Source organism: Oreochromis aureus, linkage group 11 (genome assembly GCF_013358895.1).
Source record: "Oreochromis aureus strain Israel breed Guangdong linkage group 11, ZZ_aureus, whole genome shotgun sequence".
NCBI classification, from domain to species: Eukaryota; Metazoa; Chordata; class Actinopteri; order Cichliformes; family Cichlidae; genus Oreochromis; species Oreochromis aureus.
The window spans coordinates 6,212,792-6,233,867 of NC_052952.1; the positions used below are offsets into that span (position 1 = coordinate 6,212,792).

The window sequence follows — 21,076 nt, forward strand, 5'->3', positions numbered from 1 at the left end:
CTGTAATATTCTTGTCAATTTTCTTGATATTTGTTTATAATCACCTCTGTCAATCCTTGATATTTATAATTGAGTGATCTGTATATATTAGTGCTATTTCTTAAATGGGTAAAATCTGTAACACAAGTTTAGTCTGTTACTGTTACTATTTTTACCATTTCTTCTTGGAGCAACTGTAACCCACATAATTTCCATAGGGATTAATAAAGTATTCTGATTCTGATTGTTTCAGGATGACCTGCCATTATCCAATGACACATCTGCTTACCTGTATCTTTTGCTCGTTTCTCCTCCTCCTCTTTTCTCTAAACTGAGGACCTGATGGCTTTGAACTTTTCTTGTCCATCTTCCATTGGTTTTAATTTTGCACTCCAGTATGAACACCCATCCCCCAACTCGAGGATCAGCACAACATAACCTAATAGACCTACACCTTAGTTCACAGATTCACTTTGTCTGGGGTTTATTTCTGGGATTTTGCACAACCCAGGATTCAAATCATGAATACATAATGGGCTTGGATTTACAACATCATGAATAAATGTGCTCTATTTGGAAGCAGCTGCTCCCTCCCTTTCGACAGGTTGTGTGTGAGACTTTAAATCATCAAACTGTAAATTATAAATTTTAAATTGTTATTGATCCCTTTACCCTGGTCCTTATTTTCTTACTCTTCTTATATTTATTGTTTGTTTACTTGCACTGCTGTAACTGGAGCCTCGTCCTCTCGTCTCTCTAGATACTGGACTGTATGTAGCGGAGATGACAATAAAGTTTACTCTGACTTCAGCAGAGAGCAGGCGCACCGAGGGCTCTCGCGCTCACTTTTCAGCGTATAGAATTTTGAAAAAACATCGGTGCAAATTATAAGTCTGTATCATAATGTCTCGTGTTTGTTGGTTTGTTTTATTTTGTTTTATTTTGCGAGTTGGTTATTAGATGCTGCTCCAGCCAGTGAGTGAATCCCCGCCGCCCACCCTCTCCTCCCTGTGCTGCAAGCAGCAGGCCCACCTCACTAACGGAGGCGCCCTTACTCCCAGCAAATGGGCGATAGAAAACCGATCGGTGGCTATGCCATTCCCAATATGGCATCATGTCGGGCAGCATGAATACGAGTTTTTTTTTTTTTGCCGATGCCCGTGATGCCGCCCCCCACCACGATGCCGCCCCGGGCAACCGCCCATGTCGCCCATATCAAAAACCGCTACTGAATATAGGACCTGAATAAACAACATGGACAAATATGGTAAGTATAACCAAAGCAACATAAAGAAACATAATTTACCAGACATTTGCCTGTGAACAGAAGAAAATTCAAATGACCTCATGGTTAGTAGTAGTGATGGGTAGATGAGGCCTCGTGAAGCGTTTCAGCACATTCCCCAAACTGTATTGATACTGTGTCGACACAGTGTTGCTGTTTTGCTCCATACTGACACCTGCTGGACCTTAAATATCATTGCAGGCAACTTACTTGAGACTCACAACAGACACTGATTCAATGACCTAGTCATACTTGTACACTGTAAGGTATTGTACTTTCCATGGAATCTTTTTATATCTTTTTACATTTCAAATATTGTAGACATCTATAAAATATATTGTGAATGACACTAAGTGAAAATTAAAATGAAAGTATTGTGAAAGTAATATTACCCATTTGACTCAGAGTTTATTATAAAATTCTATTCAGAAAAATAAGTTTATCCAATGTTTTTGCATTCAGTCTATTGCGTTTTTTTGACACCATTTCCCCAGCTTTGGAAAACTCAGGCACAGATGAAGCTGGGGTACACAAAAACTGTAAAGCCAGGTGGAAAAAGTTCTGATAAGATGTCTTCCTATTCCCCCAGTACGTTAAAGGATTCTCTGATCTTGGAATGTTTCTCTCCGACACTCTCCACAATACTAAGGGGTTGGCAGTCCCTTATAATAAAATTCAGGACTGCCTGGTCCAGAACACTCTTCCTAGATGCTTGATTTCAAAATAATATAACACATATTAATTTAAAAAAAAAATGATGATAAAGCTGTTCAGTGTCAATATAGGCTGACCTGTGTTCATTCTCGGTGTGTTTGTCTCCTCATTTTCATGTTTGGCTCTGTAATGCCTAAACATTGAGGAGGTGCTTTTGTTTGTGTAAGAAATGCAGAACAGATGCAACATTTAACCTGCATAAAATGAAATAAATAATTTACACTTCAACTCACATTGCTGTTTTTCCTATTCTGATAGATTACACTGAAACAAAGACAGACAAACTATTACCTTATTTGCAGTTAAAAGATCAAAAAGATCCCACACAGCAGAAACATTTCTTTTTCTTTCGGGCTCCATTTTGTTATGGAGAGATGTGTTTTGTTTTTTTTAATCTTTGCGAGAGTAATTTCGTGTTTTTTTGTGGCGACTCATTCTGTTGACAGATGCGGATGCGGTACTTTTTAAACACAGTTTGGCGCGTTGGCAATGAGCGATACAGCGGCTGTATCGATCACGTGACTTTTTCTTAAAGCGACGCACGCACCGATACAGGCTTTGCTAGGTGAGCTTGATACATGCGTCAGTGCGTCAGTGTTGCAGGACCCATCTGTAGTTAGTAGTGTTTGCTTTAAAAAACATATGCATGGATGTAAAGGATGTAACTACTGCTACCACAAACAAACCCGGGATAGTGTGTGTTAAGCAAAGTTACACCAGCAATGTCTAAATTAAAGCATTATGGCTGACTGTAAAATAACAAGGAAATAAATTATCAATATGGTTAAGGGACAAGTAATAAATTAGTTCATGCCTAACCACTTTGTCACATGCCCCCCCCCTTTAAGTCCGTTACTCTTCACGGGAATGGGAAAGGAACACAACATTCTTTTTCCCTGCTCTATACCAAATCTTAAAACAATATGGCTGCAGTGAAAGATACCACCTTGTGATTCTTGCGTTGGTCTCTCTCATTCTGCTCATCCACTGCAAAGCTTGATGATCGGTTTCAAGCAGAAATTTACCTCCCAGCAGATAATATTTCAGAGTGTCCAAAGCCCATTTTATTGCCAAAGCTTCTTTTTCCATTGTGGAATACTTCATTTCTCTGGGGAAGAGCTTACGGCTTATGTACTGCAGTGGTCTTTGATCCTCTCAATCACCTTGCGGCAACACAGCTCCCAGCCCAACTCCTGAAGCATCAGTCTGTACAATAAATGGGCACGTAAAGTCTGGACACTGCAACACAGGCTCATTTCACAAACAGTTTTTCAAATCCATGAATGCAGCCTCACACTCTGGAGTCCATTTAATTTTGTTGGGGCATGATTTACGGGTTAAGTTACTAAGAATAGCTGATCTGGTAGAGAAATTGGGGATGAAATGACGATACCAGCCAGCTAAACCCAGGAAGGATCTCAACTTTTTCTTTGTTGTTGGAGGACAATAAGCAAGGTTCTCAACCTTACTCACCTGAGGGCGGATGACCCCACCCCCAATGACGTATCCCAGGTACTCCACCTCTGTCTGCGCAATGTGGCACTTTCCAGGGTTTATGACTAGTCCAGCTGTTCTGATTCGTTGCAGGACATCAGCCAGGTGTTTCACATGGTCTTCCCATGTCTCGCTGAACACCACAATGTCGTCAATATACGCTGCTGCATAGCCATCAGCTCCCTTCAGAACCAAGTCCACCAGCCTCTGGAATGTGGCTGGAGCTCCATGTAGTCCGAAAGGCATAGTTCTGAAACGATAAAGTCCGCTGGGAACCCTGAATGTAGTTAAATCCCTTGAGGACTCCGTTAAGGGAACTTGCCAATAACCTTTACAAAGGTCGAGTGTTGTGAGGTACTTAGCATTAACTAAGCGCTCAGTCAATTCATCCACTCTTGGCATAGGATATGCATCAAAAACAGAGACAGCATTAAGTTTTGAGAAGTCAACACAAAATCTCTGTCTTGCATCATTTTTCTTGGGGACGAGTACCACAGGGCTACACCACTCACCTCTAGATGGCTCTATAATCCCTGTTGCAAGCATTTCTTCCACCTACTGTTTCAATGCTGGCATTAGCTCTGGAGGTGGTATCCCTGATGGGTGGTTGATTCGGACAACGCAGGCATATGTCATGCTGAATGAGATGAGTGTAGCCTGGCTTTGTGCTGAAAAGCTCCTGTGGCATTATGGTCGCGAGCTCCTCCTGCTGTTCTGGAGATAGATGGCTCAAATCTGGAAATAACTTTTCTTCAGTACTGGTGGGAAAGAATTGCTCTTGAGGCTCTTCTTCCTGCAGTACAACACGAGCCCACAACTGAAGTGATTGCTCCTGCTTATCAATCCACTCCCTCAACATGTTGACATGAAACACCTGGTGCTTTTTACAACGACCTGGCATGTTGAGCTCGTAAGTGACAGGGCCTACTTTCCTGTTTATCACAAATGGCCCCTGCCATTTGGCTAAGAGACTGCTTTCAGTGGTTAGCAAAAGGAGCAACACTTTTTGTTCTTCTTTAAAGGTCCTCCTGCGAGCTGTCTTGTCATAGTTCTGTTTTTGACGTCGCTGGGCACTTACTAGGTGACAATGAGCCAGTTCCTGAAACTGTTCAAGCTTGTCCCTCATTTTCAACTCATAAGAGAGGGAAGAGCACCGTTTTTCAGGTCTAGCTTCCTCCCAAGCTTCCTTAAATACATCCAGTGGACCTCTGACATTATGGCCGTACAAGAGCTGAAATGGAGAAAATCCAGTTGATGCTTGTGGTACCTCTCTATAGGCGAAAAGCAAAATACAACAACTTTCAATATTTAGTATTTACTGCTGTTCACACTTAGCTAGATTAACGTGATGGTGTTGTGTTTAGTATGTTGCTTTGTTTTTTTTTGTTGCTTGTTTTCTCTTCTTTTTCTCTCAACAGGTGATCCAGGATTTTTTTTTCTCTTTGTCTTTGTAAGTGCCCTTTCTCACTGTCCCTTTTCCTTCTGTTTTTCTTTTCCTTCCTCTCTTTCTTTCTCCCTGTCCTATCCCCCAGTCATGTCTGTCCCATCTGTAACAACTGAAAATAAAATAAATAATAACAACAAAGTTTGATCAAATGGACCAATACGGCAATGCCATGATGATCCATTTGGCAAAATAAATCCATTTGGTATCCTTGTTGGTCTTCAGACAACAATTCTGACGGCTAAAGAAACAAATGGGACAGACAAAAAAAAAAAAGAAAGAAAAAAGAATAAAAAAAGAGCAAAAATAGAAGCCATTGATCCCAGTCTTTTCCTGATTCTCTTACGAACCTCCTCAGCATTGATTTCAGGGTTTTATTAAACCTCTCAACAAGTCCATCAGTTTGTGGATGGGGCTCGTTTTGATTCCGGTAATTCCCAGAAGTTTGTAGACTTCCTTCAACAGGTTAGAAGTGAAGTTTGATCCTTGATCTGTCAAGTTTTCTTTGGGAATACCCGCCCTTGAAAACATCTGTATCAGACAATTAGCTATTTGGTGGGCTTTGACCCTTCTCAATGGGAAAGTTTTAGGATACCTTGTTGCATAATCACAAACCACTAGAATGTACCTATCCCTTGAAGTACTTCTCTCCAATGGGCCGACAATATCCATGGCAACACGAGAAAAGGGTAGGGCTGGACTGGGACAAAAAATCGGCCCGGGCATTTTGACTAGAGACCGCCCACCAAGATAGAGATTGAAAATGTGACGTCATTCAGGGTAAAACCGCAAGGATTCTGGGAACTTGTGGCAAGAGGTACTAGCGCACGCAGGCTTTCAATTGAACTCAGTTACACAGCGATAAAAAGAAACACAAAAATGGCAAGAAGCTGTTGTATTATTAACTGCAATAGCCGGTGGCATGACAGCCACGGGAAGCCGACGGGTAAAGAGATCGTTTTTTTTTTATCGGATTACGTCGTTGAAGAGAAAATTTTTAAGCCATGTTTCCGAAGTAAGAGCCGACGGATGTTCTGGATATACCAAATATAATGTCTCAGAACACTCCAGCTCACATGTTAGTCTGCTCCAAGCATTCCCACAAAGGTCAGTGATTTGTAGTAGTTAATACGTCATTTTTCTTAACATAATTGGTGATATAGGTTACAAGCAAGTCTGGCGCTGAACAGAAATTGTCGCGCTATGCTCCTTTATTTATTGTGCATAAATAGTGAATTGTCCTGACACAATATTGCGTTTCGCTTCTGTTATTACCATGGTATATTGACAAAAACATATACTTTTATTCACAGGATAAAACAGTTGTTTTGTATCACTAATTGTCCAGTGCGATTACAACATACAATATTACTGTCACTGCTACATTTCTGTAATGCGCACCAGAAATTATTTCCACTACTAATTAATTACCGTTGAGCTCAAAGGTTATATTAATAAACGGTTAACGAATCTGTATATATGACGACGATTTGTGAGACTGGTAAACTTACTTTTGTTGGTAGGATGGTCTTTCGTTCTACACGGTGCATTTCAAGGTCCTGTACCCATCCATCGGTAAACTGTACCTGGGCTTGTCGCAGTGACCTGAAGTTACTAAAAACTTCATGAGTGTATGCACTCACACCAAGAACCGTATAATTATAAATCTGAGCGTGGTGAAAGTTGGGCAGCACGCAAACATCTTTTGTCCACTCTGTGTGCTCGTAAGGGTCTGACCCTTTCACTCCTTTGATTTTTTCCTCATATCTTTTCTTTGCCTTTTCGTCGAGTCTGTCTTTGTACGGACCGGCATTGTTCTCCTTAGTTTTGTACATTCCTTTTTTGTGCGGCAAAGAAAAACCAAGAAGGTACTGGAACCGGAGAATGAACGTTTTGCGGTGCTGCAAATGCTTGCATTTGATGCGGTACTTGGATTGTTTTGACACGAGTTCCTGGCATGCAATGCGCGAAAAGTCACGTGATCTGTCAATCACTATAGGAAAACCATAAAGCCTTTGCATGAAAACAACTGCTTTGATGTACACTGCCTTGTTGGTATATATGTATCAATCTAATAAACTTAAACCTACACCATCCTCCCTATTCTGGATTTTAAACAGTACATAGCGGAAACAAAAAGACTGCTTGGTCGAGTTAACCCCGAATGTACAACACATGGTAGAAACCTTAAATTAAGACCAAGAACACTAGAGGTGAGACATGATCATTAATTAATATTAAAATTAATAAATGACAGATTTAGTGATATTTTCATAAACACCTCCTTTCCTTTTTTTGTTCTCCATTTTCTTTAGTTCGTCTATAAGATTGCTAAACAAGGGGGAGGGTGCATCCGGCCTCCTCGGCTGTAATTGGTCCAGCCCAGAGTTGATCATGACCAACTGGCCAATCCAACACCTTTCATTATATATACCCTTCCTAAAAAATTTTTTTTTTAAAATCCATCGGCCCATAAAAACAAAAAATCGCCAGCGGCCCACCGGGCAAATGCCCGGTATGCCCGATGGCCAGTCCAGCTATGGAAAAGGGGATGTCTATCACAGGCATAGGAATGAGTGGGGCTCTGTCTCCTTTCCTACTCAGGGCTGTCAACTGACACTGTGGCCAAAAAAAGCGAGTTACAATTCTGGAAAAGGTTTTAAGATGTCCTAAATGGCCTGCCCAAGGAACTGAATGAGCCAACTGCAAGACTACAGACCTTAAGCTTTTGAGAACAACCAACTGGTCAGCAACTTTGCTACGACGATACAGTCGTTCGTTCTTAACAATGAATACTTCCCATACTCTGTCTGTAATCTGTGCTGATTCTTGCGTGCTCTTAGCAAACAGGGGTGCTAAAGAGGGGTCCTCCCTTTGGAGTTGGACAGTATTGCTCGGGACAACCAGGAGCTCATCAATCTCTGGTTCAGGAAGTGACTCAGCAATTTCTGTCCCCCTCACTTTTTCCTGTCTTCTCTGCATTTTAATTTTCTTTAAATGCGGCCTACTTAGTCTGTCAATATCCGGAATTTCACTGTCTGCAAAGGGCAAGGGCAACTCACTCAAACCTGGCTCTGACTGAGAAGCTTTATTACCAGACCTAGTGACTACTAGCAGACCTTCACATGCAACATGCAGATTCTTCTGCATCTGGTATCTGGTAGGGAAGTTTAACCATTACTCCAACTGTAAGTACGTGCTCCTTTTCATTCAACTTGAAGGCAAACGTTGGCAATAGGATAATCAACATTATCACTGTGAACACACCAGACTTTCACTTTACCACAAAATGTGGTGTCACTAATAGGGATGGGTACCGGTATCTGGTGCCATTATGGCACCGGTTCTGACATAAACGGTAGTAACCAGACTGAAAAGCAGCGCACATTTCGGTGCTTTATTTCGGTGCATTTTTTTTCCTGAGATGTCATACACTTTGGATTCTAGCCAATCATTTTACCTTTCCAAGGATAGTAGGCGGGCCCAGGTACGTACGTTCTTTTAGAGCAGAGCTAAAATGCCGAAGGCGAAGCGCTCGAGAGTGTGGCTGTACTTCACAGCAAAAGATATAAACTCAGCAGCCTGCAAACCCTCTCAAGGCAGGCGTTGCAGATTTGCAACAGTTAAAACACTAACAACCTGATTACCCCACATACATATTTTATGAGTGGTTTTTTTTTTTTGATAATTTTCCCCAAATATCAGATTTTTCCTGTAACTAAAACTTAATTTGAGCCTGAGAGGGTTAAGGTAATAATGTGCAAAGGAGGTAACACCTCGAATCTAATGAAACACCTGCCGACGCATAGCGTTTTTTTAAAAGCCGAGAAATGCACCGCATTTCATGGCTTGCAGCAAGACCTCACACTGACCACATCCACTGTGGGTGTGGTGCCTGTTCTCGGAGTTAGCAACATCCCCCAAGAACTCAAAGAGGAGAGTCCGGGCCCTAGCCCTGTCAGTGTAGCAGAAATGATAACTGATGATGATGATTGCAGCAGCAGCCATTCTGGGTGAGTAGCTTAATGTTGTTCGTGTGTAATTTAAGTTGAGTAGGCTAACCACGTTGTAAAATTAATGCATGTAAGGTGAACTAGCAAACACCGTCGTAGTTACATGCGGCTGTCTTCTTGTTTGATGGCAGATACTCCCTTCACCCTGGCCAAAAAGGCTAAAATGACCAAAGAAAAAGTGAACGAAATTCATAGGGCAGTGACAAAATTAAAAGTCAAAGATCTCCATCCATTTTCAACGGTGGAGTCACCATCATTCAGGTGAAAAATGTTGTATTACTCTGACATAAAAAAATAGTATCTTATAGACTGTATAATACTGTATAAGTTAATATGTTCATAGCTGCTTAGCTTTGTAAGAGTTTTCTAAATTATTGGTGTAAATATGTAATTAGGTGTTTATAGGTAAACTATATTTGAATAAAGGGTGAGCTATATGTTTTTATTTTTAATTTTTTATCTGGTAGAAAAAAATCTAATTAAAATTCAAATGTATTTTCTATTTATTCAGGGAGATGGTTTATATGTTTTATTTATTTTATGTGGAAAAAAGAATTAAATTTCAAGTCAAAAACACTTTCTTTTTATAAATTTAGTTTTTATTTTTTTAATTCAAGGAGATGTCCTCTGCCCTTAATCCGAGGTATCAGCTCCCATCCAGGGATGATCTATCCAACACACTTATACCTGCTTGGTATTCCATGGAGAAAAGCAACCTCATCCAGAATTTGGCACAGGTTAACAAGGTCGGTATCACCTGTGATGGATGGACCAGTATTGCTCAGGACCATTTTCTCACAGTCACTGTTCACTACATCTACAAAGGCAAAATAAAGCAGAATGTGCTTAGCACTGAAGCAGTTTATGAGTCACAAACAGGTCCAGTTGTGGCTAAAGAAATATCAAGCGTTGTGGGGCAATTTCACTTGGGAGGGAAAATAACTGCTGCCACTATAGACAATGCCAGCAACATGGATGTTGCTTTGAAAAATTTGGACTTTTTAAAAGTGGGATGCTTTGCTCATACCCTCAACCTGGCAGGACAAAAGGTGTATGACATTCCTGCAGTTTCCAGCTGGTGTGCCAGAATCCGTTCAGTTGTGGTGTGGCTCAAACGTTCATCCTTGAGCAAAACTGTGCTCAGAGAAAAGCAGCAAATCCTGAGTAAGTAGCGTATGCAGTTACATATCAAGAAGTATTGTTATTCATATTACCTTTTTTATAGTAATTTAAAATATGTTTGTGTCTGTGCTTTAGATTTGCCAGAGCATAATGTCATTCTTGACGTTAAGACGCGCTGGAATTCTCTCTTCCTGATGGTGGAGAGATTTATGGAGCAGTTTGATGCAATCCAGGCAGCTGCTCTGGATCAACGGCTGAGGAAGCCTATGGAGAAGGACAAGTGAGTGAATGACATGAGCATCACTTGTAAGAGCTAAATTACGTCAGTTACCTTTAACATTGTGAATAATTTTCAACAGGCTAGAAAGGTTCATGCACACTGATTTAATGAAGGCAGAGGAGTTTATTAAGTGCATGCAAGTCCTGTACACGTCAACCATGTGTGTGTCAAGTGACAAGTCACCCACATGCAGCCAAATCATCCCCATCCTGGCCAAGCTGGAGGCACATTTCAGACGATGTGATGAAGATAGTGTTTTCACCTCTTCAATAAAAGAAAGTCTGGGGTAGTCTGCAGAAAAGATATCAGGTATTTGCAGACAATATCAATGCTCATGAAAAATAGGGTTACCTTTTTTCAGTATCAGCTCCTATGTTATATCTTGTTTTACTTAAAGGATGAAAACCTTCAGAAATTTCTGAAGGAGGCCACAATGATGGACCCACGTTTTAAAGGCAGGCTAGATGGTGAGGCAGCTACTGACATCTGGGACAGGTTGGAGAAGGCAGCAGTTGCAAATGCCACAGCAGCAGTTGCACAGGTATTTTCACTGTGTGTACAATCTTGTCCTTTTGCATCATGTAGTTTATAAGTTGAAGGAATGCTCTTTTACTATCTATGTGTTCATAGCCTCCCACCGAGGACCTCAAAGCACACAGCGAGGTGGATGATGCTGACATGGACAAGCCAGAAAAATATGTAATTTCAGATTTTTTCTAACACAACCACTACATTCTAAAATTGATCTTTATTTATTTTGCAAACCTCACACTTCTTTTGTTTTTCAGCTAAGAAAGGTCCAGAAGTCACCCTTAGAAAAGCTGTTTGAGGATGAGGACAGAGAGCTTCAACAGGCTGCTTCTCAAGCGGGTAGAGTCCTCTCAATCACAGAGCAGGTACAGAAGGAGCTTGAAATATACAAAAGACTGCCAGGAATTACCTCTGGACAAGACCCTGTGGCCTGGTGGTGGAGTAAGAGGGATACACTGCCCAATTTATCTGCCCTATCAGAAAAATACTTGTGTGTCCCAGCCTCATCAGCGCCGTCTAAAAGAGTTTTCTCTTGTGCTGGGCATGCCATCAGCCAAGAGTGATGCCGTACAGCTCCAGAGAAGGCTAATATGATTATCTTTTACAAAAAAAAAAAAAAAAAAAAAAAAAAAAAAAAAAACACAAAAAAAAAAAAAAACAACAACAACAACTAAACATGACAGGTTTCATGACAAAGTTTGTGTTTTCAATTGTTTAAGCACTGGTTCCAACCAAAGAAGTTATGTTGTATCGACAGAAAAGTCTAACTTTGTTATCATTTTGCTGAAAAAAAATGACTGCGAAAAATAAAAACATAAGAGGTTTTTGGACAAAGTTTGTGTTCTTTATTCTTTAAGCACCGGTTCGAGCACCGTTTAAGCACCGGCACCGTTTCAAAAGTACCATCCCTAGTCACTAGGGAGACAATCTTGCCTGACAAGTGTGCGGCTACTGCCTGAATCCAAGAGGGCAACACACGACTTTCCCTCAATGAAAACACAGATACTGTGCTCCTGATTACTGGAGGGTACTAGAGACTCAGTTTCTTCCTCTAGCAAGTCAGAACACTGTGGTGAAAGACACATGTAAGTCTTACTGACTTGCTGACCTGGGCAATCTGCCTTAAAGTGACCTGCTTGACCACAGGAATGATATACCACACACACTTCTCTACCATGGCTACTGCTAGTGATTGGAGAACTTTGTTTGGGCCTGTTTAGGGCTCTGTACCCATTCCCATCCCCTGACTTACCCACAAATACAGGGGCTGAACTGGGTTTTCCTACCATGTACCCTTTTTGTGGGCGTCAGGCTGCAAGGAAAGCCTCTGCCATCTCTGCAGCTTCTTTTAAAGTGGTGGGGTTGCGCTCTTTCACCCAGGTCCTAAGCTCTGGGTTAAGAACTCTGAGAAACTGTTCCATCACTATGATATCTTCTAATTGGTCCTTTGTCTTCTCCTTTGGCAGCATCCACTTTTCATACAGGTCTTTAAGGCGCGTTCGCAGCTCTTTGGGTGTCTCATCGTCCTTCACCGTCATGTCGCGGAATCTCATTCGGTAAGTCTCAGTCTGAAATTTTTCAAGAACAGCGGTTTTTACTTTATCATAGTCCATTGTCTCTTCAGTGTCCATAGCAACATATGCAGCACGTGCTTTACCAGTAAGAAGTGGAGCTAGATGGAGTGCCCATTCTTCTTGTGGCCACTGAAATCCTGTTGCAATCCTCTCAAAAGTGGTTAAATAATGTTCAATATCTTCATCCTCACCATAGGGCTGCATCTTCGGGCCTTTCCAACCGCTTACTCTGCCCAGATTGGATGACTGTGGTGCTGCGGATGATTCAGGGGGGTTTCCTCTCTGTTGAACAGGTTGCTGCACCTTTTGCTGCACTGACGGGTTCAGATTCATTCCGGAATCAGCTACTGCACCTTCCAACAGCATCTGATGCTCCCGGCGCTCCGACTGGACCTCCTGCTGCAGTTGGCTGAACTGGTGTTGCATTCTCCGCCACCGTTCATCCTGGCGTTGTCTGTCCTGCTCCCATTTTGCTTCACGGTCAGCATGCTGCTTCATCAAGCCTTTTAATAAAGTTGAGGGCTCAGAGAGACTTTGTGCTTTGGTGCCGTGCTCACCCATAGCTTCTGGCAGGTTGCCATCCTCTTGGGCCTCCTCTGGGGGAAAATCTGTTGGCCCTTGCGGTTTCCTTGACTTGGTTGATTTCTGCATTGCTATCACCTATTGGCCTGGAACCACTGCTGCCACCATTTGTGAGGTAGCATAACTTAAGCAGCAAGGAAGGTGATAAATAAATAGCATCAGCAGACCATTTAAGTTTCCTCCACGTATACTTTATTTCTATCATCTCCATTCTACCATAAAACAATCAACCTGGTATGCAAAAATCCCACTTGCTTTATACAGGACTTTGCCCACACCTGACCTCGTTAGTCTCTACCATTGAAACAAATGGGTCAGACCAAACAATATAATTCTAAACAAAGAACAGGAATAAGATTATGCATGAAGTTGACAAACTTATTTACTCAGCTAAATGGTTTGAAAAGTAAAACACTGCATACAATATAACTCAAAAGTCTACTTTAAAGAAAATAAACAATACTATACAAAATGAAAAACCCTTCATTTGGTTACACCCAATGATGCAATCAATGACCTCATGACCCTATATAAACAGGAAGTACTGGGGCGGCCCTTCCCATATACCTGTCTTAAATATAGGACCTGAATAAACAACATGGACAAACATGGTAAGTATAACCAAAGCAACATAAAGAAACATAATTTACCAGACATTTGCCTGTGAACAGAAGAAAATTCTAATGACCTCATGGTTAGTAGTAGTGATGGGTAGATGAGGCCTCGTGAAGCGTTTCAGCACATTCTCCAAACTGTATCGATACTGTGTCGACACAGTGTTGCTGTTTTGCGCCATACTGACACCTGCTGGACCTTAAATATCATTGCAGGCAACTTACTTGAGACTCGCAACAGACACTGATTCAATGACCTAGTCATACTTGTACACTGTAAGGTATTGTACTTTCCATGGAATCATTTTATATGTTTTACATTGCAAATATTGTAGAAATCTTTAAAATATACTGTGAATTACATTAAGTGAAAATTAAATGAAAGTATTGTGAATATAATATTACCCATTTAAATGTAATTGACTCAGAGTTTATTATAAATTTCTATTCGGAAAAATAAGTTTATCCAATGTTTTTGCATTCAGTCTATTGCGTTTTGGTTTTTTTGGTTTTTTTGACACCATTTCCCCAGCTTTGGAAAACTCACAGGCATAGCTGAAGCTGGGGTTCACAAAAACTGTGAAGCCAGGTGGAAAAGGTTCTGATAAGACGTCTTCCTATTCCCCCAGTACGTTAAAGGATCCTCTGATCTCGGAATTTTTCTCTCCGACACTCTCCACAATACTAAGGGGTTGACAGTCCTTTATAATAAAATTCAGGACTGCCTGGTCCAGAACACTCTTCCTAGATGCTTGATTTCAAAATAATAAAACACATATTAATAAAAAAAATGATGATAAAGCTGTTCAGTGTCAATATAGGCCTACTTGTGTTGATTCTTGGTGTGTTTGTCGCCTCATTTTCACGTTTGGCTCTGTAATGCCTAAACACTGAGGAGGTGCTTTTGTTTGTGTAAGAAAGCTCCATGCAGAACAGATGCGACATTGCATAAAATGAAATAATTTACACTGCAGGTCACATTGCTGTTTTTCCTATTCTGATAGATTACACTGAAACAAAGACAGACAAACTATTTGCAGTTAAAAGATCAAAATGATCACACACAGCAGAAACATTTCTTTTTCTTTTTCTTTCTCTTTCGAGCTCCATTTTGTTATGGAGAGATGTGTATTTTATTTATCTTTGCGAGAGTAATTTTGTGGTTTTTGGTGGCGACTCGTTCCGTTGACAGATGCGGATGCGGTACCTTTTAAACACAGTTTGGCGCGTTGGCAATGAGCGATACAGTAGCTGTATCGATCACGTGACTTTTTCTTAAAGCGACGCACGCACCGACACAGGCTTCACTCTGTGAGCTTGATACAAGCGCCGGTGCGTCAGTGTTGCTGGACCCATCACTAGTTAGTAGTGTTTGCTTTAAAAAACATATGCATGGATGTAAAGGATGTAACTACTGCTACCACAAACAAACCCGGGACAGTGTGTGTTAAGCAAAGTTACACCAGCAATGTCTAAATTAAAGCATTATGGCTGACTGTAAAATAACAAGGAAATAAATTATCAATATGGTTAAGGGACAAGTGGTAAATGAGTTCATGCCTAACCACTTTGTCACAATGCTGGGATGCTCTTGTTCTGGATTTGATGGTGGACCCTCCCAATATGTGGTGGTGGGAGTCAAAGAGGAGGTACTGGTCCGTGTGTGTGGGCTTCCGGTAAAAAAAACCCTGTAACCCCCGTGTGATGGTTATGGGGCTGCAGCCTGTTTCAGTTTAAGCATTGTTTTCAATAAACTGCATGCTCAAAAAAATGTTTTGTCTCACTCCCATTTCTTCTTGTTGCGTGTTGAAGCTCATGGTTCAACCATGCAAAATATGATTTTTTTTTTTGCCCTTTTTCAAGTGGTCTTAAATTTTCCCATATGGAAATGAAATAGTAAAAACTTATAAAAGACTTGCATAAGATGTGGCCTACTTCATATAGTGAATCATATAAGGCTTATATGATTTACTCATGAAAGTGACCACTTTCTCATTACCTTCATATATTGTTTTAGTAAGTATCCAAAACATACAAGTTTCATTTATATAATTTTTCAAGGGATCTTATATCTGTTTTCACTCTTGTATGCTTTTCATACAAGTTTCACACAAGACAGATACAAACTTTATAAGATTTATATATATCTTTTCCATATGGATTTGATCAGGACTGTGCTTTCATCAACAACAACAGCTATTTGCTCTGTATACAATGAACAAGTAAAATGAAAAGATTTAAAGTTTTCAAAAAATGAAAAGATAAAAACATTAAAACAGAAAAACGGTGATAGATGATGCATTTGTTGATGAACTGTGATTTATTATATACTTTTGTTTTTCGGTAACAATCAGTCAGACCTAGTAAAACTTTTCTTTGTTTTATTTTATTTTATTTTATTGATTTAAGAAAACATGTAGTTTTCCACTCAGTGAAATTACCCATCCACTGCACAATCAATAGTAAAATTCATCTTCTCACCCAGCATCAGACAGCCACCATTACCGTGTATGGCATTGCCCACAAATAATTTCATATTGTAATTCTTATTTCTTTATTGAACTGAAAACCTACTTTTATGGTTCCGTCAACACAAAGTAACAAAACTACATGAGGTGCTTCTCCAAAGACTACAATATTGTAGTTTATACTTCCTCTGCCATACTGTTCAGGTACAATTTTACCAATTTTTATGTTTGACAGTAGTAAAAAAATACTGTCATTCCTTTAGGATGAAATTTGATTACTTTTCTCAACGTGACTCAAACACAGTGACTTAGCAGAGTAACTACACACTATGTCCCCCCCAGTCCTCAAAAATCCAGGCACCTGCCCATCTTTCAGAGATCATGGGAGAATCTCCATACTGTGAAATGGTAAAACAGCATAAGAATGATGATACATGGTGCACATGAAGAAGAGAGGTCAGAGGATGGTTTTAAAGTTTGTGCCTTAACACAACATGAAATCTGAAATAGGTCAGCTATCAATGGTAAGCACTATCACTGTCACGTTGCGTAGTCTTTGACCCAGTGTTTTGAGTTTTGTGTGGATTTATTATTTTTCTTTCCTTTGCATTAAGAAGATGATTTAACTGTACAAGGCTTGTACAGTTTAGTTCTTTTGGTCTCTCTGAGTTTCAAACAAAACTTGATACTTACCACACACGTGAAAAAACAAAACAGTTAACCTCAGAGTTTCACAACTTTGCAAAATTCTACAGTCATACTGTTGCAATACAAACTATATACATATCCAAATTTAGTCATCTTCAGCCTGCAGAGAAACTCAACAGCCTTTTTTATAATGATTTTGCAATGATACAGTGACAACAACAGAACATCCACCCACCCCTTGCACAGAGTTATATTAACCTGTCAAATCTTTATTAGGCATTTTTCTACAATCAGTCCATCCAAAACCAACAAGGCAACTTTACTTAAGGTACATAACCTTTGTTATTTTGCTGCATGATCTGTTAGGCAAAAATGTTAACCACTAAACTCTGCAGATACAGATATATTTTGATTTAAATAATAAATTACGCTAATTAATTAACATTAGGTAACTTGACTTTGTGAAACTTGTTGCTTGTAATACAGTAAAATACTGTAAAATGTTGAAATTAAGGCTTTCTTTAAAGCACGTTGGAATGGATGAAATATTTTTATTGAACATTACCAACAGTTGAAAACATAAAAAAAAAAAAGCATTTTACGTGATCCGAGCACATATTTATCATGGTCCAGTCAGTGCAAAGGAGCAAAATGACCAAGGTCTAAGTGTTTCTTTCAAAGATTAAACATCTAGTTGTAATTTATTAATATAAAAATTAAATATAAGTATAAAATGTATAAAAAATTAAAAATGACTTTTAATTACATTTATGTCGTAGGTCTCAAGACAATGATGGAGTCAACCACAAACTCCCTCAATCAAATCAATACAACTGCTCTACCTGATGGGAATGCCCATACATTTAAGTATCCCGGGTTGAAGCAGTCTCTCAACACCATGTCTATCATTGTTTATTCCCTGATCTTTCTCCTTGGTGTGCTTGGGAATGGAGTGGTTATCTGGGTCACTGGGTTCAAAATGAAGAAAACTGTTAACACAGTTTGGTACCTCCACCTTGCTGTGGCTGACTTCATCTTTGCAGCATATCTGCCTTTGAATGTGGCATACAAGATTTTGGGGATGCACTGGCCCTTTGGTAAGATCATGTGCAGGCTGAACACCATGGTGCTCTTTCTGCACATGTTTGCTAGTGTCTACATTCTGGTGGTGATCAGTGTGGATAGATGCGTCTCTGTCGTGTGGCCCGTGTGGGCTCAGAATCACCGAAATCTGCGTAAGGCGTCCTGTGTGAGTCTCTGTGTTTGGATACTGGCTTTCATTCTCAGCGCTCCATGTTTTTTCTTCAGGAACACTGAGAAAGTGTCTGAGAAAGGCAAAATCCTCTGCTTCAACAGCTATGCTATTTCTGATAACTATGAATTACCGTCTGTTATTCAGATGCAAAAGTTTCGTCATCAGGCCATGATCATCACTCGTTTCTTCCTGCTTTTTGTTGTTCCCTTCACTGTCATTGTCTCCTGTTACGCTGTCATCATCCAGCGTCTCAGACGAAACCGTGTCCTGGCCAGCAAGTCAAGTCGCCCCCTCAAGATCATTGCTACCATTATCATCACTTTTTTTCTGTGCTGGGCTCCCTTTCACATCATGAGTCTTATTGAGCTGGTGAAATTCAGAGCTGCTGCTCCAAATAAAACGTTAGTCTATGTCATTGCTGTTGGGAATCCTCTTACTAGAAGTTTGGCATTTTTTACCAGCTGCCTGAATCCACTGCTGTATGTGTTCATGGGACAAGATTTCAAGAAAGAAATCCGCAAATCCATCCTGAATTGGCTCGAGACTGCCTTCCAGGATGTGGAGGCACACTCTCACACTTACTCAAAGACAGTGGACACCAGTCAGAGCAAAGAGAATCAGATTTGAATATTGACATGTGAAGTAATGTAAGTAAGTAATAATCATCAATCTTGCACAAAATCCCCAAAATCTATTTATGCAATTCCAGGTGCCTTTTTCACTTCTACACACAAACTTCAGCGGGCGCTGCTGTTCACTAAGCGGAGACAGCATCAACAAATATAGTCCCGATCAGAAGTTTCAGTTAAAGCATTGTTTTTTGTGAGCATTGCATGCTCCCATTTCTTCTCTTTGCATGTTGAAGCTCTACCTGGACCTTTTTAAGATACAATCGTGTAAAATATGATTTTTTGCCATTTTCAAGTGGTCTTAACTTTTGATTTGGACTGTATTGATGGGATCTTAACAGTTGCGGATTTTGCTTAGAAAAACTACAAATGACAGTTTAAATATTGAAAGTAGTTTGAGCCACTCTTTTAGACAGTTTTCTAGTCGAGGTTTGAGTTGTGACTTCTACAAAATAAACACTTTCATAGATGCTGTTATGTCAAAATCTTCATGTGTGTACATGCACAGACCACATGTGCATAATGTTGTGCACATAAACTCACCGATGTATATGACAAGTTTGTGGCATTAAATTTGTATTGTAATTTAAAAAAATGTAATACATACATTTAATACAGTTTTAATAGACACCTTTCAAAACACTCAAGTACTCTTTATAAGCAAATCAAATAATAAATTCAAAGTCTGGATAATAACAGCTGGAAGACACAAAAAATCAGAGGCAACAACAGGCAAAAAGTAAGAAAGAGGAAAAATATCCACAGGCAAGTCCAGTGAACTGGACCTCAACAGTGTTTGTGGTCTTATAAGCTCTTCCGGGATTTTTAGTTTGCATACTTGGATTAGTGAAATGAATGATTCATATCTTATGCTAAATATATACAGATTTTTCTATTAAAGTCCCCATCTACAGCCTGTTGTTTCTTAGATTCAGCAATGAAACTGAGGCTACGTCCACACGTACACGGGTATTTTTGAAAACAGAGATTTTCCATTTTTGTTTAAAAGAAAAAATCCCGTCCACACACGCAGTTTTGAAAAACTATGTCCGTCCACATGTCAACGCTAAAAACGAAATGTTGGCCAATCAGAAGTCTAGCAGCCTGGGAGGGAAAGACTAAACAAGGTTTTGTACCCTCACAAAACCTTAAGTACTTCCAAAAAATTTTGGTTTTCCTGGAATGGCAGATAATTTTGTGTTACTTTTGTTGGGATTTAGAGATTCTTTTATTGCTACCATATAATCTGTCTTATGATAAATGCATTAATAACATGTTCTACAGTATTATTTTATCAGTAATATTTCTTACAGGGTTCATATTGCATTGAATATGTTTGTCATCACATTCATTCTATTCACAGGTAGAGTTCATTTTATACACATTGCATATCTGTGCTTGTTTAGAGTTGATGTTCTATCCAAAAGGGTTTTAAGCTTCACTGGTGAGAGTGTCCAGGTGATACATGTTGAGGGAAGATGAGAACATAGCAGGTTAATTGCATGCATGCTTACAATACACATAAATCTAGTAGCAGGCCTGAGCGAAGGCCCAAGTGTCTTCTGCTTCTTTTTTTGAGACCTGCGCCAATTCTGTCTACTTAGTGATTGATGACGAGGGTCAATTATTAGCCCTTAGAGGCCCTGAAGCTTGAAGTTATTACCTTAAAAGGAAGGTGTTATCAAAAAGAGAAGTTATATGTCTGTTTATAGTTATTAGAGCTGTACAAGATGTACCCTTGTCTGTAAACAATGACTGTACACAATGTATTTTTGACCTGTATTGACGTGTATGTGGGGGTGTGATCCTCTATGCTATAAAACCAGAACCCAATGTATTTTTGTCAGAGCAAAACAGGCCATATGCTGATGGTTGTTCTCCGGTGTCAATAAACTCATCGTTTGATTGCATTCGTCTGGTGCCTCCGTCGTTTGTTGTCTGGTCTGCAGTTGATCGATCTCGCTTCACTTTTCAAGTGCCTTCAACATTTCAAATGTTGATAACTAAAGGCAGTATTTTGGTTGGTGTAGACTTACAACTTAGGAATAAACTAACTAAATGCATACTGCATACATTAATTAAATTTTTTTTTAAAGAAAAGTACATTTATTCAAAACCGATGTCGGGATTTGACTTGTGACAGCGGCTGTGTTGAATGTAGAAGCCACGTCCGAAGTTCACTCTGACGCCTCTGTCTTTGTAAATGGAGGGACAGTAACTACGTGTGTATATGTAAGTGTGTAAAAACTGCAGATAGTCAGATTAACAGCAACAGTATTGTTTCTCTATCCGTCATTGTAGAAATAATCTCATGTAAACAATAACGTGGCGCACAGCGTCACATCAAAGAAGACGCACACCTTTGACATTGCATGACCAAATCTCAGTTTTCCTCGTCCACACGTAAACGGCTAAACGAGGGAGGGCACCAAGATGGTGGCTTG

The 21,076-nt window shown here is 39.9% G+C and overlaps 1 protein-coding gene across 1 annotated transcript; it reads left to right on the forward strand.

Moving 5' to 3' along the window:
- Positions 1-17,054: 17,054 nt before the first annotated feature.
- On the forward strand, positions 17,055-18,630 carry LOC116315272 (chemokine-like receptor 1). The gene is made up of 2 exons (XM_031733523.2): positions 17,055-17,076; positions 17,528-18,630. Exon 2 carries the CDS (start codon positions 17,539-17,541, stop codon positions 18,628-18,630), a length of 1,092 nt encoding a protein of 363 aa, XP_031589383.2. The 5' UTR covers positions 17,055-17,076; positions 17,528-17,538.
- The last annotated feature ends 2,446 nt before the right edge of the window (positions 18,631-21,076 follow it).